We start from the raw sequence: 15,490 nt of genomic DNA on the forward strand, positions 1-15,490 counted from the left end.
TTCTTTTTCTTTCATCTACCACACTATGCAAATATCTTGGCAGCAAGATTTGACTATATTAAACTATATTATGCTTTGCCTGGTTGGGAGGGGAGTGGGGGGTGGGGTCATTCCAGTTCTAGAGGACTATCAGGTGTTCAGGTGGGTAAGTAAATAGAGGTCTACAAAACATCTCAGTCTGACTGGGGGTCCCTGAGAGCAGGTTTGAAAACTGGCTTAGTACAGACTTTAATCTGTATTTTTTAATTATTGCTTTTGTTTTTGGAAAAGTACAAAAAAATGGAAAAACAGTATAGTACTTATGTAATATAAAAAGATGTTAAAATAACAACAAAAAAGTGAAAAGAAAAGTCAGAAGTCTTTGTTATTTGAATAATAGAATTAATAAAGTGACTGATTTATCTAGCCTTATGTTTATTTTCTGTAGTGGCCTTTAAGATGGCCACTACAGAAAAGAAACAGACCCCAGAGGAGTCCTCAAGGTCCAGGTCTTACAGATTTTCAATCCTCTATGTATGATGACAAAGTGACCAATTAAATTAATAATTTTATCAATTACAAAGGACCAGATTTGGATTTGAGGTCCATATTTGAACATGCATGCCCTAGAGGTTGGTGAAATTATATCAATGATTAGGCAGTTATCTTGCAGCACATCAACTAAAAAAATGGAAGTGAATAGTCAAGTGGCTGAAGTATTCAATGACAAATTAGCCAAGTTATGAAATGCTCCTATCACGTCCATAGACTCACATATCAGTATACCTATGAGACATAAAAGCTCCATCAGATCTGCAAGTGATGTCAATCTATACAGCATTGGACAGGTGAAGAAGGAACTATCTAATCCTAACACACAAGAGGCCTGTTGTCCAGATGGCATACCTCTATGGTTACTGGAAAAGATTGTTCAGAAGATCTTGTTCCTGTCATCTCTCCAGTAGAATATGTTTTACTGGACTGGTATTTGTTCCTACAGTTTTGGAAATCAGCAAATGTTTTCCCTATACCTGTGAGCTTTCATTCTCATTCTGTAAGAAAAATGATTGGAGACTCATTTAACTAATCTCCTGTTTGAAAAAAGTTTTAGAAAAGTGTTAAATAAGATCACACCTACAGTGTTGAATTACTGCCTTCCCAGAGGTAATAGAGTTAATGTAAGCTGATATGATGGTGAGACTGAGCGGTCAGAGAATCTCTAGTTGCTTTTGCTTTGAAGACTAAATGGATCAGTTTACATCATTGAAACTGAATTGGGGTGGGAATGTGTTGCTTGTCTCCATTTAAATTGACTGACAGATTACTTCCATTCCTTAGGGAACTGAAGGAACCTTGGGGAACATTTGGAGGACCCACTATCCTAGGAACAATGTGTAAGGTTTCCCCCAAGGTCTATACAGGTGTCTTGAATGTATTAGTGCGATTCACAACACTGACCAATCTGCCAGGACTATGAAGAAGTGAATCATAGTCAATGCTACTGTCCTTGGTCTTGGTGCCAGGCTAATATAAGTTTTCTGCCGCCTCGGTTTCCAGGACAATTGGAGAAAGCTACCTAAATCATGACCGCCCGGAGATTGGTGTTTGTGAGGTTGAAGTGTCAGTGAAAGGTAAGTGTGTAAGTGAATATGCATTATAGAGACCATGTCCCAATTTTCAGTCAGTAGCTGTTGGAGCTTCTGTGTTGACTATTGGAAGCATAATACCCTAACCCATAAAGATGCTGCCCTTTTTCACGCATCAAAGAGACCCTTACTTCCTTTAAAAGTCCAAGTAGTACTCAACAGTTGATTTAACTAGTGCATATTGGCAAGTAAAGGGGATCCATGCAGTCAGAAGAAGATGGTATCTACTCTATCAATGGGCTGTACCCACTTCAAACACATGCCTTTTGGTCTGCCCGATGCCCCAGTAATCTTCCAGTGATTGATGGAGAGGTGTCTAAGAGAATAGTGTCATTATAGTTTTTACATTTTCATTGGTGTCTATTTTTATATTTTTGTTTATTTTAGATTGGATTTAGTTCATTTTAAGAGTATGGTAATGGATTTTTTTAAATGTAGATTAATGTATTATTCTAGCTGTGTTGACGAGATATCTGACTAGGTCAAAAATAAATTCTAAATGTATGATATATAAAATTAAAATAATTTACAGTTTCCTTCCAACAAGTTTAGCCATTTTAGCATGGCTAAATTAGTACAAGAATCTATTTACATTTTGCTGTGTTATGACCGGAATAGAGGGCATGCACGTGATGTCACTGGGAATGAGAGTAACTGCAGTTACACCCACTGAGTGGCATAAAGACTGAATGCCATCATTAGCAAAAAGAAGGTTAACCACAAGAAAGTAACACAAACACTTCCAGGTTATTGAGTTTTGTTTATTTTAAGGTGTGTAAAATTGCAAAAATAAAGTATTTACACTAATGGGAAAAGGATTTAAAAATACACAAGTTTATGACTCCTACTGACTTCCTCAATCAGTCCTAGCAGGCATCAGCAAAGAAATAATGTTACAAACCTATAGGTTATGGAACCTCGTAGACATCCATCATACATTCAACTTCTCTTGTTACAACCCTGGGTAGGTTGGGGTTGTATGTGCTTTGTGTTTTGTGTTTGTGTTACATACTTTGCGATTCCTCCCACCTAGATAACTCCTCAGGCCTGTTCGTGTGCACTGTCAGGTGCAGAATATTCCTCATTATTCGTCGTTACCTGCTGTTCCTTTCCCCAATTGGTTACCTCACCCTGGTACATAAAGGCCTACTTGGACACCTGGACAAGAGAAGCCTGACTTCTCCCTCTTTGTGGCTGGGTTTCTGGTTTTGTGACTCGTTTTGTGATTTCTGTGTTCTGTAGCTGTTTCTAGTTTTATGATAGGTGTTTGTAAGGGTGTTTGGACATCTGTTTCATTAGAACATTTTTTGACATGTTCTTTGTCCCTTATTGCATCAGACTCTTATAAATATTTTGTACATAACTGTGATATAGAATCATTGTATAGGTGTAAAGTATTTGGAAAGTATGAAGTTTGGCACCATTTTGTTTGTTTCCTCCTTTTCTCTTGTTTGGTTGTGTAACAATGGGAGGTGAGGCAAGATGCAGAGAGAAGCCGTGGATCAATGACACAGATGTTTATTGACACCACAATGAACTAAATGTAAAGCATGAAGAACAACACTAAGCTAATAAACTAGAACATAACAAATGGTAAGACACAGTATAGTAGCACAAGCACAACAGTATACAGCGAAGCATGTGAAATATGGGGTCAAACACCAATGCAACTGATAACTAAACAAGACCTTAAATACACTCACTAACAAGGACTACAACAAAGAACAGGTGTAACACATGACCAATCAATAAGGGAGGGGTGTGGCAACATAGACACACACACACACACACACACACACACACACACACACATGGGGAGGAGTCAAGGAAGAGTGGGTGCCATGCCATGACAGTTTGTCTAGGGAATTAGGGAAAACCTATTTCCTGTCTGTTTTATTTTGGATAGGAAAGATATATTATTTTGCTTTTAGTTGTGGTTTAGTATTGTTTTGGCCTGGTGAGCTCCTGTAGTGAACTCCCTCTACGTTATTAATAATAATAATAATAATAATAATAATAATAATATTAATAAACCTCATCCTGGGTGTGGAAAATGATATACAGAATATAATGAGGGGGTTGCTTTGTCTTCATGGCTTCCAATCAGTAAGACTTGACACACCATAACAGTAGCATTTGTGTACAGTCGTGGCCAAAGGTTTTGAGACTAGCACAAATTCTGGTTTTCACAAAATTTGCTGCTTTCTGTTTATATGGTGGCAATTTGCAGTAACTCTGGATTGTGAAGAGTAATCAGATGAATTGCAATTAATTGCAAAAGTCATTCCTTTGCATGAAAATTAACTCAATCACAAAAACCTCATTTCCACTGCATTTCACTCCTGCCACAAAATGGCCTGCTAACATCAAGTCTGTGATCTTTTCGTTAGCTCAAGAGAAAGTGTTAATGAGGACAAGACACCTGATATCACTCTGTCATGCTGATTAGAAGGGCAGCTTTAAATAGGTGGTGGTGCTTGAAGTTATCTTCTGTTAACCATGGTTACCTCCAAGAAAACATGCAGTCATCATTGCATTGCATCAAAAGAGCTTCACAGCCAAGGGCATTACTCCATATAAGATGGCATCTAATGCAACCATTTATCAAGCAAGTGCTAGGACCATGTCAAGAAGGGCAGCAAAGAAGCCACTTCTCTCCAAGAAAAACATCAAGGACAGATTAACATTCTGCAGGTAGGTATTAGACTGTAGAGGGCTGGGGTAAAGTTATTTTCTCTGATGAAGCCCGTCATGTTTGGGACATCTGGACAAATGACTTTCAGGAGAAGAAAAGGTGAGTGCTACCATGAGTCCTGTGTAATGCCACCAGTGAAGTATCCTGAGACCATATGTGTGTGGGGTTGCTTCTTATCCAAGGGAGTGGGTTTGCTCGAAATGTTGCCCAAGAACACTGCCATGAATAAGGAATGATATCAAAACATCCTCCATAGCAATTTCTCCCAATGATCCAGGAGCAACTTGGTGATGAACAGTCCCTTTTACAGCATAATGGAGCACCATGTCACAAGGCAAAATTGATGACCAAGTGGCTTGGTGAACAAAACATTGAAATTTTGGGTCCATGGCCAAGAAACTCCCCAGAGCTCAATCCCATTGTGAACCTGTGGTCAATCCTCAAGAAGAGGGTGGACAAACACAGAAACTGTGATCAATGAGCTGCCATCAGTCAAGATTTTTGCAATTCACCTAGGCATGCTGGAGATCAGTTTCTGGGCAAAAATCTTGAAGGGTCAACACTGCAAATATTAAGTCTTTGCTTAAACTGGATGTATTTGTCAAAAAAATTTATTTTTTTTTTAATTATGAAATGCTTATAATTGTACTTCACTATACCATATAAACAACAAAAGGATCCAAAAAAAAAAACTGAGGCAGTAAACTTTCTGAAAACAATTTCAGTCTCAAAACCTTTGGCCATGCCTGTATACTATACAGGCTCTTCAGGGATCAAATGCAGTATATCTAGTTTATTTCCTGGAAAGTCCACATTTCCTAATTGTACCAGTGTTGGACAATAATAATTCAGCTGCCAAAGACTGAAAAATACACTGATGCCTCCTTCTGGCAGCTAGTAGAATCCAACCTTTTGTTTTAAGTCTCTATGCAAAATTCTCTCTTTATCTCTTGTGATGGAAATTATTATTTGATCATGTATTATCATGTGATTCATATATAATCATGTTAATCCTTTCTCTATGTAATCCTATATGAATAGTTTAGTCTGCACATTCTGTCTTTGTATATTGTGTGAACAAAACGACTGCTGAAGCAGCTGCTTCGTGATCTTGCATGTGTCATGCGACTAATGCTGATAAAGAGGAACTAGCAAACTGTGTCTGTCCTGGTATGTGCAAAAGTGTTTAGCACGATAAGGTGCAGGAAACGGGTAAATAGGATGACCGAGCACCCCTCCCTGGGGGATGTGAAGTTTAGATATAAGGAACAGAATCAGTCTACCCCTTTAGAGCTTTCGCTTTAGAGCATTAGCTCTCACACAGCTGTCTTTTTGTATGTCTTATTTTCTTTATTAAAATATTATTTTAATCACGTCTGACTTGCTGTTTATTCAACATTCCACCACACTCTCTAAACTCTCCCTTTCATAGTTTGAGTGATTTCACGAATTGTTCAGATAAAAGGAATTTCCTGTGTAAAAGGCCTTAGCTTGTGTTTGCATTTGGTGTGGATAATATTCCTGGCCAGTGCCCAGCCAGGACCCCATTCGTGGCTCCTTTGCACTTATCTCCTTTACTACACAATCACCAGTATATTAATTCCCTTTTTCTATCTATTAATTGCTTTATTTGTAACACAAACACAAAATGCCTGCTTCTCATTTGCACTCACTTATTTAATTCCCACAGGTCCCCAAGTCCAGTGCTTCGCATTGACTTCCCTAAAGCCAAGCTACAAGCCTTCTTGAATAATCTTTCTTTTTTTCTCTTTTGTCTTTGAAACAATAAACCCCTTTTTCTCATTATCACACCTTACTCCTGACTTTGAGGAAATGTCAAATGATTTTTGAAAAGCACATTTTAAAACCAAGTTTAAAGAGTGCTATATATATATATGAAACCCAGAAGGAGAAAATGAAATCTAGAGCTTTGTCCATTTTTCAGCTGTTATACTGAAGGATATTCAGCGACCTTCACTTACATAAGTTGAAAGTTTAAAGTGTGCTCACTCAACAGGCAGCATGTTCTCAAACACAAAGGGAAATCTTGCTCTATCAAAAGCACTAGTAGTGATAAAACAGCGACAAGCAGCACACACTTACGTTTGAATGGGTGACATTGGGAATGCAGGTTGTTTCTGATTCTGAGTGTGTGATTCCAAGTGCATGTCCTACACTGAAGGGCATAAGGCAGAGCTATATAAACCTGCCTCAGCTGATTAACCTACTCTTTGCAGTTTCTGTTAGCTGGGGTGTGAGAACTAGGTGTCTCTTAGGATACCAGGACGTTGTCAAAATTTCAGGTGGAAAGAACTTGGGGGTTTGGACATCAATTGATTTGGGCGGCGAGTTAAGTCAGTCAGGGTCTAAGTGTGGCATCATGAATAAATCGGTAAGGTGCTCATAAAGACTCATAAGCAAGAGTGAACTGTCAGAACATCGTCTGTGTTTGGTGTCTCAAGAGTCTGCTTGCTTCTTCTTCACAGGACTCTTACGAGATGTTTGTGGAGATGGACAAAATGGATGGGGACATAGATGTGAAGATCAAGAAGAAAAAGATCAAGAAAAAAGAAAAACTGGAGCACATGAAAAAGGAGATGGACATTGTGAGTGGTACAGAGTACTGTGAGAGCAGAAATAAAATATTAGTTAATGCCTTTAAGTGTGATATGCTCATAAAGACAATACTATTATATATCCTTTGTTAATGTAGTTCTTACAAATGTAAATGTGTTCATTTGTGTAGGATGATCATGAAATCACAATAGAGGAATTAGAGATGAGATACTCAACCAGTGTTACCAAGGTAAGATTGACAGCTCTTTCTCTGTACATGGTAAATCTCAAAGGGAGAGTGAAATAGTGAACATTCCAGTTAAAACTCAGCACTGACGCAATAATACAAATGAGTGTTGATTAAAAACAAACAAACAAACAAAAAACATTTAAAAACATTGAAAAACATTAATTTCACAATTTCCAGATTTTGAATAAAAACCGGGAAAAAAAACACGCTCATCAAAGACAGGTGCTTTCTTAGGGGTCATTTTTGTCACACGCCTTTCATCTGCATCTGTAATTCTCATGAGTGCTTTGATAATCCAACACAGATTCTAAATATCAATGTGTTTCATTGTGCCATGTTCCAGGTGGGCTAACTCTCTTCCCTTGACCTGTCTCACACTACAGGGTCTGACCTCATGCATGGCCCAGCAAGTCCTGGAGCGAGACGGGCCCAATGAGCTCAAGCCTCCCAAGGGCACACCCGAGTATGTTAAGTTCGCCCGGCAACTGGCTGGAGGACTGCAGTGTCTTATGTGGGTTGCAGCTGTCATCTGCTTTATCGCGTTCGGCATTGAGTGTGCAAAGGATGAGGTCGCCAGCTATGACAATGTGAGCACAGTGACCAAAAGATGAGCCTCCTGAAAATCCAGCATTACTGGCCTCTTCACATTACATAATTAATCCCTGTTACAACACATTTCCATAGATTGTGAATGTACTTCTAATTATTTTTAACATTTTTGTTGGCATTGGAAAATACAATATAACTAAGTAGATATGGGCATGAAGACCTTTCCGATAGAGATTAATATTAAGAGATTATTTGCTGTTACTTTATTCGAAAACTCAGGTTTCCTAGTGGACTCTTTCTCTGTCCCTCTGCAGCTCTATCTGGCCATTACTCTTATTGCGGTTGTTGTGGTGACCGGCTGTTTTGGCTACTACCAGGAATTCAAGAGCACCAATATCATTGCCAGTTTCAAAAATCTGGTACCACAGGTAAGACCTCATGAGATGAAACCAGCACTGTAACTTGTGCACACATCACTACTAATGAAATCTAATTAAAACAAAATGCTTTATACAGGCAAAGCAATCAGACTGTCATTGAAGAGGGCAATAGCACTACAAATTTGAACATAACCTCAGCTCTATGCTAATTATGAAGATATTAACCAGCTAAACTGTGTAAGAACAGGAAGAATATTTAATCTCTCTAGTGCTGTGACTATTCCCATCCTGCGAATGAAACCTCTGCTATATCTTTCTATACAAAAGTTAGACCTTTGTTTTTATCTTCAGCAAGCCATAGTGATTAGGGATGGCCAGAAAAACCAGATCAATGCGACCTTGCTTGTGGTTGGCGATCTGGTGGAGATCAAAGGAGGTGACCGTGTTCCTGCTGACATCCGCATTATCACCTCACAGGGCTGCAAAGTATGTAACTTCTAGGTGGATTCCAAACTTCTGGGATAGTGGACACCCATTTGTGGGAAAACAAGCCCAAAGCTTGGGCTAATAACTGATTGGTCTCGATCATTATGCTCAGGTAGATAATTCATCTCTGACTGGCGAGTCAGAGCCTCAGACCAGGAGCCCGGAGTACACCCACGAGAGTCCGCTGGAGACACGCAACGTTGCCTTTTTTTCCACCACCTGCCTGGAGGGTAAGGCAGCATGCTAACACCACAAACACACACACACACACATACACTACAGCAGATGATGAAGCCTTACCGTCACTTAGTCAAGTACATCCTTATATTAATCACAGCCATATATAATGTGCAGTACACAGTGAGACAAAACAACCTTTCTTCTGGCCTCAAGGTACAAGATACTTTTATACATTGTGCATGATATACACAATGCTGGCAGGACATAAATAAGGTGCAATGGAAATAAGAAGCATGCATAAATAAAAGCACATAAATACCCCAATCACAAAAACATTTAATATGATAATAAAACATTCATTATTGTCAACAGTTAGTAGTTACTACTTTTGCTTCTGTGCTGTTCAACTGGACAGGCGTTGCCACGGGTCTGATCATCAACACTGGCGACCGCACCATCATTGGACGTATCGCCAGCCTTGCCTCTGGTGTGGGCAATGAGAAGACCCCCATTGCCATTGAGATTGAGCATTTTGTCGACATCATTGCTGGCCTGGCCATATTCTTTGGCTTTACATTCTTTGTGGTAGCCATGTTTATTGGTTATGCCTTCCTGGAGGCCATGATCTTCTTCATGGCTATCGTGGTGGCTTACGTACCTGAGGGACTTTTGGCTACAGTTACTGTGAGTACACAGAATTACATACTTAAAGCTTTGCTAAGAAATGTCAGAACCACAAAGTGAAAGCAGTAGTGTTCTAAAATGATAAAAAATAGCATGTTTCCGATTTAAAATATATCTATATGTAGCTAGAACACTAACAATGAGCATTAAAGATAAAAAGTATCTAAGGAGTTTTTGCATCTTAATAAACTACTGATGACATTTTTTTATATGTTTTTGATATGCCTTGAATGTTTCTATAAACTTTTTTTTCCAACACTGGCAGGTGTGTCTCTCTCTGACTGCCAAACGGCTGGCCAGGAAGAACTGTGTGGTGAAGAACTTAGAAGCAGTGGAGACCCTGGGCTCCACCTCTGTCATCTGCTCAGACAAGACTGGCACCCTGACGCAGAACCGTATGACCGTGGCTCATCTGTGGTTCGACAACATGATCCATGCTGCGGATACTACAGAGGACCAGTCAGGTGGGAGTCACATAAAAATGTGACTTGTGTGTGTGTGTGTGTGTGTGTGTGTGTGTGTGTCTGCATGCATCATTTATTGCTTATTGTTTGTCTTTGTGCAGGTCAGAGTTTTGACCAGTCCTCAGAAACGTGGCGAGCGCTGGGACGAGTGGCAAGTCTGTGCAATCGGGCAATTTTCAAGCCCAATCAGGAAAGTGTGCCTGTACCCAAGGTGAGGGAAAGTCAGCCAAATCAGATAAATCCTACTTTGCCCTTTCTCCTGATTTTCTCTCTCTCTATTTGCTTCCCTCACTCTCTTTCTCACACGTGCTCTCTCTTGCGCTCCCTCTCTCTCTGTGGAACTTCACAGAAATTAATCATGTTAAAATAATGTTTACCGTTCACAATTCCTGCCACAGAGAGAAGTGGTTGGCGATGCCTCTGAGACAGCCCTGCTGAAGTTCACAGAGTTAACCATTGGTAACATCATAGACTACAGAGCACGATTCAAAAAGGTCTGTGAGGTGCCTTTCAACTCTACCAATAAGTTTCAGGTAAGATATAATAATTGGGGAAACACATCCTTTCATTTTTCTTGCTTCTACTAACATCTGTACTTGCTTGTACAAACATCTGCCCATTTTGCTGTTTCTCTGTCTTCCTCTTGTGGTGGGTAGCTGTCAATACATGAGCTGGAGGATCCACTGGACTTGCGTTACCTGCTGGTGATGAAGGGGGCGCCAGAGAGAATTTTGGAACGCTGCTCAACGATCCTGATCAAGGGCCAGGAGCTGCCGCTGGATGAGCAATGGAAAGAGGCATTCCAGACTGCATACATGGATCTGGGAGGTCTTGGCGAGAGAGTGCTGGGTGAGAGAGCAACAGAGGATAATGGATGCTGTGTACTATGCAAGATCAAAAAGGAAAAATGAATGAAAAACACTATCTGTGTGACTAGAGATAACCTAATGTATAATGTACAACATTACAATTTTTAGGACAACCATTTTATCACTGTTAAAGAAGTGAATTGTGATGAATTTGCTGTGAAATTCAACATTTTTTGTATACCAGGAGAGTACTAGCAAAATGCCAAATTCTCCTTAGGTTTCTGCCACCTGTACTTGAATGAGAAGGAGTTTGCCCGTGGGTACAACTTTGACACTGATGACATGAACTTCCCCACATCTGGCTTGTGCTTTGCGGGTCTCATTTCTATGATTGACCCACCTCGTGCTACAGTGCCTGATGCTGTCATGAAATGTCGCACAGCAGGCATCCGTGTATGTTCAGACATCATGCCATAAATTCCAATTCACAAATATGTGTCCTAGTGCTGGGATCTACAGATCTGGTGCCTTGCTTAGTTGTGTAGTTACCCTGCTCTAAAAAAAATAAAAAATAAAAAAAAGCTTTAACTCATGAACTATTTATCAAGTCCTTCATGTTTGTTATAGCAGGAACAACATTAACAGTGTTTACTTTGTGTGTTCTGGAATTGTTCGGGTTGTAGGTTGTCATGGTCACTGGAGACCACCCCATCACAGCAAAAGCAATTGCTGCAAACGTTGGCATCATATCAGAGGGCAGTGAGACAGTGGAGGACATTGCCGCCAGACTGAGAATTCCTGTGGAGCAAGTTAAAAAGAGGTGAATCACAGCTCATGTATTGCTGGTCTGTATTTAATTATTGAACACAACATAATTACAGAGCAGAGAGAGCTCTGCCAAGCCAGATTGACTATACATTAAGAAAATTTAACATTGTCACAATGGCGTAATAACTTTAGAAAGTACAGAAGCTATTGCTTTGATAATTCTTACAAAAAAATGAGATCTGTTGTCACCAGCTCTGTAGTAGACTTGTAGTAGTGGGTGTGGCACTGAGGTAGTAGGAGTGGCACCAAGTTAAGATGTTTTTAGCAGAGACAGCTCACAGTGGTCGGTCTGATTCTATGGTCTACAGCGATGCCCGTGCATGTGTAATTAATGGAGGCCAGCTGAAGGAGATGACCAGTGACGAGCTGGACGAAGCTTTGCGGAATCATCCAGAAATGGTGTTCGCCCGCACCTCCCCCCAGCAGAAACTCATCATTGTTGAAAGCTGTCAGCGTCTGGTGAGGTCAATCGTAATACCAAGAGTCTAATTAATACAAGCTGACACTTGGGTAACATAGTGGAGTCATGCACTATGTTTGCAAAAGCCCATGTGCTCTATTACTTAACAGTGTGGAAAGGGGTTTAGACATCAGAATACAGGTGTCATCTTCAAACCAAGTTAATTCAGGGTTCTTTTATGTTCTCAACTTCTACTCTACTCAACATGATGACTGAAAACTGCCTTTTTATAATGGTCAATGCCTCTTAAAATTATCAGTGAAAATTCAGGATTTCTCATTCAAAATCCTGGAGTGTTGGGACTTCGACAAACATAAATCATGGTCTATTCATCTGACCAGCATGTCCACAACTATCTCCACAGGGCTCCATTGTGGCTGTGACAGGGGATGGGGTGAATGACTCCCCTGCTCTGAAGAAGGCAGACATTGGGATCGCCATGGGCATCGCTGGTTCTGATGCTGCCAAAAATGCTGCAGACATGATCCTGCTGGATGATAACTTCGCCTCTATCGTAACAGGAGTAGAACAAGGTGGGTGAGCACCACTCAAGCTCCACATTCTGTGAATTCTTAATAATACTAAACTTTGGTAAAGCTTTTTTGGGGAAATATATGTGATATTGTAAATTTACATGTATCAATATTAATATATAAAACATATGGTGTCTGTGTCACATAAAATATTACTATACTGGAAGTAATTATTTTTATACTGTATTCATTCTGTGATGCAGGTCGTCTCATCTTTGATAACCTAAAAAAGTCCATTGCCTACACTCTGACAAAGAACATTCCAGAGCTGACCCCCTACCTCATCTACATTACTGTCAGTGTACCACTGCCTCTAGGCTGTATCACTATTCTCTTCATCGAGCTCGCCACTGACATTGTGAGTGCACTATCACCATTACAAGTCACTGTACACCCATTTTTAATTAACTTCACCAATGGGTTTTTTTTTTCACTTAAGCTCCCTTTTATTTTATCTTCCCATACCCTAAAAATAGTTTAATAAAGAAATGAAGATGTTGAACTTAAATTTAAAAGCTGTATCAACCCCCTTATTTTTTTACAATAGCATGTGAAATCATGCACCTTCATCTATTAGAAAAGATAAGCTGAGTATAATGTTGTCATGGCAATTGACTTATATGTGTTTATCAATATTGTTATCAATATCACTTCCACTTTTCCCCAGCCCTTAAAAATGAGAAGTTACACATAATGCATACTAAATTCCATGTTAAATAAGTTCAATTTTTCGTAGTTTCCCTCAGTATCTCTGGCCTATGAAAAAGCTGAGAGTGACATCATGCATCTAAAGCCCAGAAACCCACGGAAAAATAGGCTGGTGAATGAAGCACTAGCTGTCTACTCTTACTTTCAGATAGGTATGGCATGCTGCTACTACTATGTTACTACTATTAGCAGTGATTTTCATTCATGTGCATTCATCAATAATAAGGTAAAGATCCCTTTCCCTTAGCTCCTGGTCTTATTGTTTGTCCCTCCAAGTGTCCAAGTATTGTGTCAAAGTATTTATTCTGCCAAATACTGCTTTTCTCTCTCTCTCTTTCCATCTCCATCTCTTTCTCTTTCTCACATTCTCCAGGAGCAATCCAGTCTTTTGCTGGTTTCACAGATTACTTCACAGCAATGGCCCAGGAGGGCTGGTACCCACTGCTGTGTGTGGGCCTCCGCTCTCAGTGGGAAAATGTGCGACTACAGGACCTGCAGGACAGCTATGGACAAGAATGGGTCAGTATAAGAAAATCAGTGCTCAAACTGAAGGGTTAAAAAGCTTGCACGAGCATCAAACCTCTGCATCCAATGAAAATCAATGCTATCAAAACCTCTGTAACACTGAGAAATGACTCTCACTGATGAAAAAAAGATTAACTTGTGTGGAAATGGATTGTCCAAAATTTGCCCTCTTCTCTGACAGACATACAGCCAGCGTTTGTATCAGGAGTATACCTGCTACACGGTGTTCTTCGTCAGCATCGAAGTCTGCCAGATTGCAGATGTGTTGATCAGGAAAACCCGACGTCTCTCTGTCTTCCAACAGGGCTTTTTCAGGTCAGGCTGTCCCATATGCTGCATATACAAACAAATAACAAAAAATAAATAAATTCTCTGATATAGTATCTCTTGCATGTTATACAGAGAATGTTAGTGATGTTAGAAATGGAAGGAAGGCATATAAGTGAATGTCTAGACAGCACTCCAGCACTAGTGATGACTGAGCTACTGTGACAATGACTCCTTTCTTCTTAATGCAGAAATCGTGTGCTTGTGGCTGCAATAGTGTTCCAGCTATGTCTTGGCAATCTGCTCTGCTACTGCCCAGGGATGCCAAACATCTTCAACTTCATGCCCATTAGGTAGTTTACTCTCCATATCTTCTCCATGTGTGCATTAGGTAGATTACTTCTCCACATCTTCTACCCATAATGGGTAGAAGTTTACTCTCCATGCTTTCTCCGTGTACCCATTAGGTAGTGCACACTGCATGTTTTTTTTTGTTTTCCTCTGTTTGTCTCTGATAGTGTACTAGAGTTACATAAAACAGGCACACCCCATGCTCCATTTTAAGTACTTTATCTGAGTTATGATGAAACTCAAAAAATGGATGCATTGACCTAAGAAGTCTGTATTCCACTACTGACTTGGTTTTGGTCTGTTCTGTGTTTCTTCAAAGAGTACAGTGGTGGTTTGTGCCTCTGCCATATGGTATACTAATCTTCGTGTATGATGAGATAAGGAAATTGGGGGTGAGAAGACATCCGGGCAGTAAGTATCTAAAATATGTGGGGCTTTTAATCTCATGAAACTAATATATATATATATATATATATATATATATATATATATATATATATATATATATATATATATATACATACATACATATAAAATGTATCAAAGATAGGCTGACACTAATTCTTCCCACTCTTTTTATTTTTCAACAGGCTGGTGGGATCAGGAGTTGTATTACTGAGGCAGCAGGCTCATTTATTGTTGAATGACATGATTATTTTGTGGGGATAAACTATATCTGACATCAGCGAATGATAATGTTTTTATATGTGGTATGAAATTTCACAAATTTCATTTAAAAAATATAAATAAAAATAAACTGCCATTATATATCTGTCGCTTCCAATGTTGACTAAATTATTACTTCTTAATCCACTTTATTACAGAAAACGGGCTGAATTGAGTTTTATTCTACCACGAATAACTTTTTCCCCCCCGCTACATTATGCATTTAGTCTTCACAGCCCAATCCAACAGGGACGTTCTGTCATGCACGTAGCTCGTCTGACCGTGTCCGCGTACATCGCCACGTGCTCCGCACGTTTTTTTAAACTACTAATACATCCTTCAAGGCATCAGGTCATCTTTGACATAACATAAAGTATGAATTAAACGATGGCCCAATCCTAACTATGGTACATGCTTTGAAAACCAAAAGACCAACAATTAGTTTATGACAACATTCATTCTATTGTGCAGCAA

General features: G+C 39.6%; 1 protein-coding gene and 1 long non-coding RNA gene across 2 annotated transcripts; both read left to right on the forward strand.

Moving 5' to 3' along the window:
- Positions 1-621: 621 nt before the first annotated feature.
- LOC145657906 (uncharacterized) lies at positions 622-5,637 on the forward strand. Its single transcript, XR_014123856.1, has 3 exons — positions 622-1,373; positions 1,537-1,610; positions 2,659-5,637. It is a non-coding gene; the product is annotated as an uncharacterized LOC145657906 (long non-coding RNA).
- A 947-nt stretch (positions 5,638-6,584) lies between these two features.
- Positions 6,585-15,122, forward strand: LOC113571928 (potassium-transporting ATPase alpha chain 1). The gene is made up of 23 exons (XM_027001152.3): positions 6,585-6,712; positions 6,807-6,926; positions 7,067-7,126; positions 7,510-7,713; positions 7,990-8,103; positions 8,407-8,541; positions 8,654-8,771; positions 9,137-9,405; positions 9,671-9,869; positions 9,971-10,080; positions 10,268-10,402; positions 10,526-10,718; positions 10,956-11,131; positions 11,362-11,498; positions 11,815-11,965; positions 12,331-12,499; positions 12,703-12,857; positions 13,236-13,359; positions 13,581-13,726; positions 13,914-14,047; positions 14,251-14,352; positions 14,670-14,761; positions 14,941-15,122. The coding sequence occupies exons 1-23, from the start codon at positions 6,701-6,703 to the stop codon at positions 14,967-14,969; spliced, it is 3,084 nt and encodes a 1,027-aa protein (XP_026856953.2). The 5' UTR covers positions 6,585-6,700; the 3' UTR covers positions 14,970-15,122.
- Positions 15,123-15,490: the final 368 nt, after the last annotated feature.

This window comes from Electrophorus electricus, chromosome 1 (genome assembly GCF_041902795.1).
Source record: "Electrophorus electricus isolate QZ-2024a chromosome 1, ASM4190279v1, whole genome shotgun sequence".
Lineage (NCBI taxonomy): Eukaryota > Metazoa > Chordata > Actinopteri > Gymnotiformes > Gymnotidae > Electrophorus > Electrophorus electricus.

Coding starts and splice junctions, on each gene's coding strand:
- LOC113571928 (XM_027001152.3), top strand. Junction 9,870..9,970: donor TACTACAGAGGACCAGTCAG/GTGGGAGTCACA, acceptor GTCTTTGTGCAG/GTCAGAGTTTTGACCAGTCC. Junction 11,132..11,361: donor GTCGCACAGCAGGCATCCGT/GTATGTTCAGAC, acceptor TTCGGGTTGTAG/GTTGTCATGGTCACTGGAGA.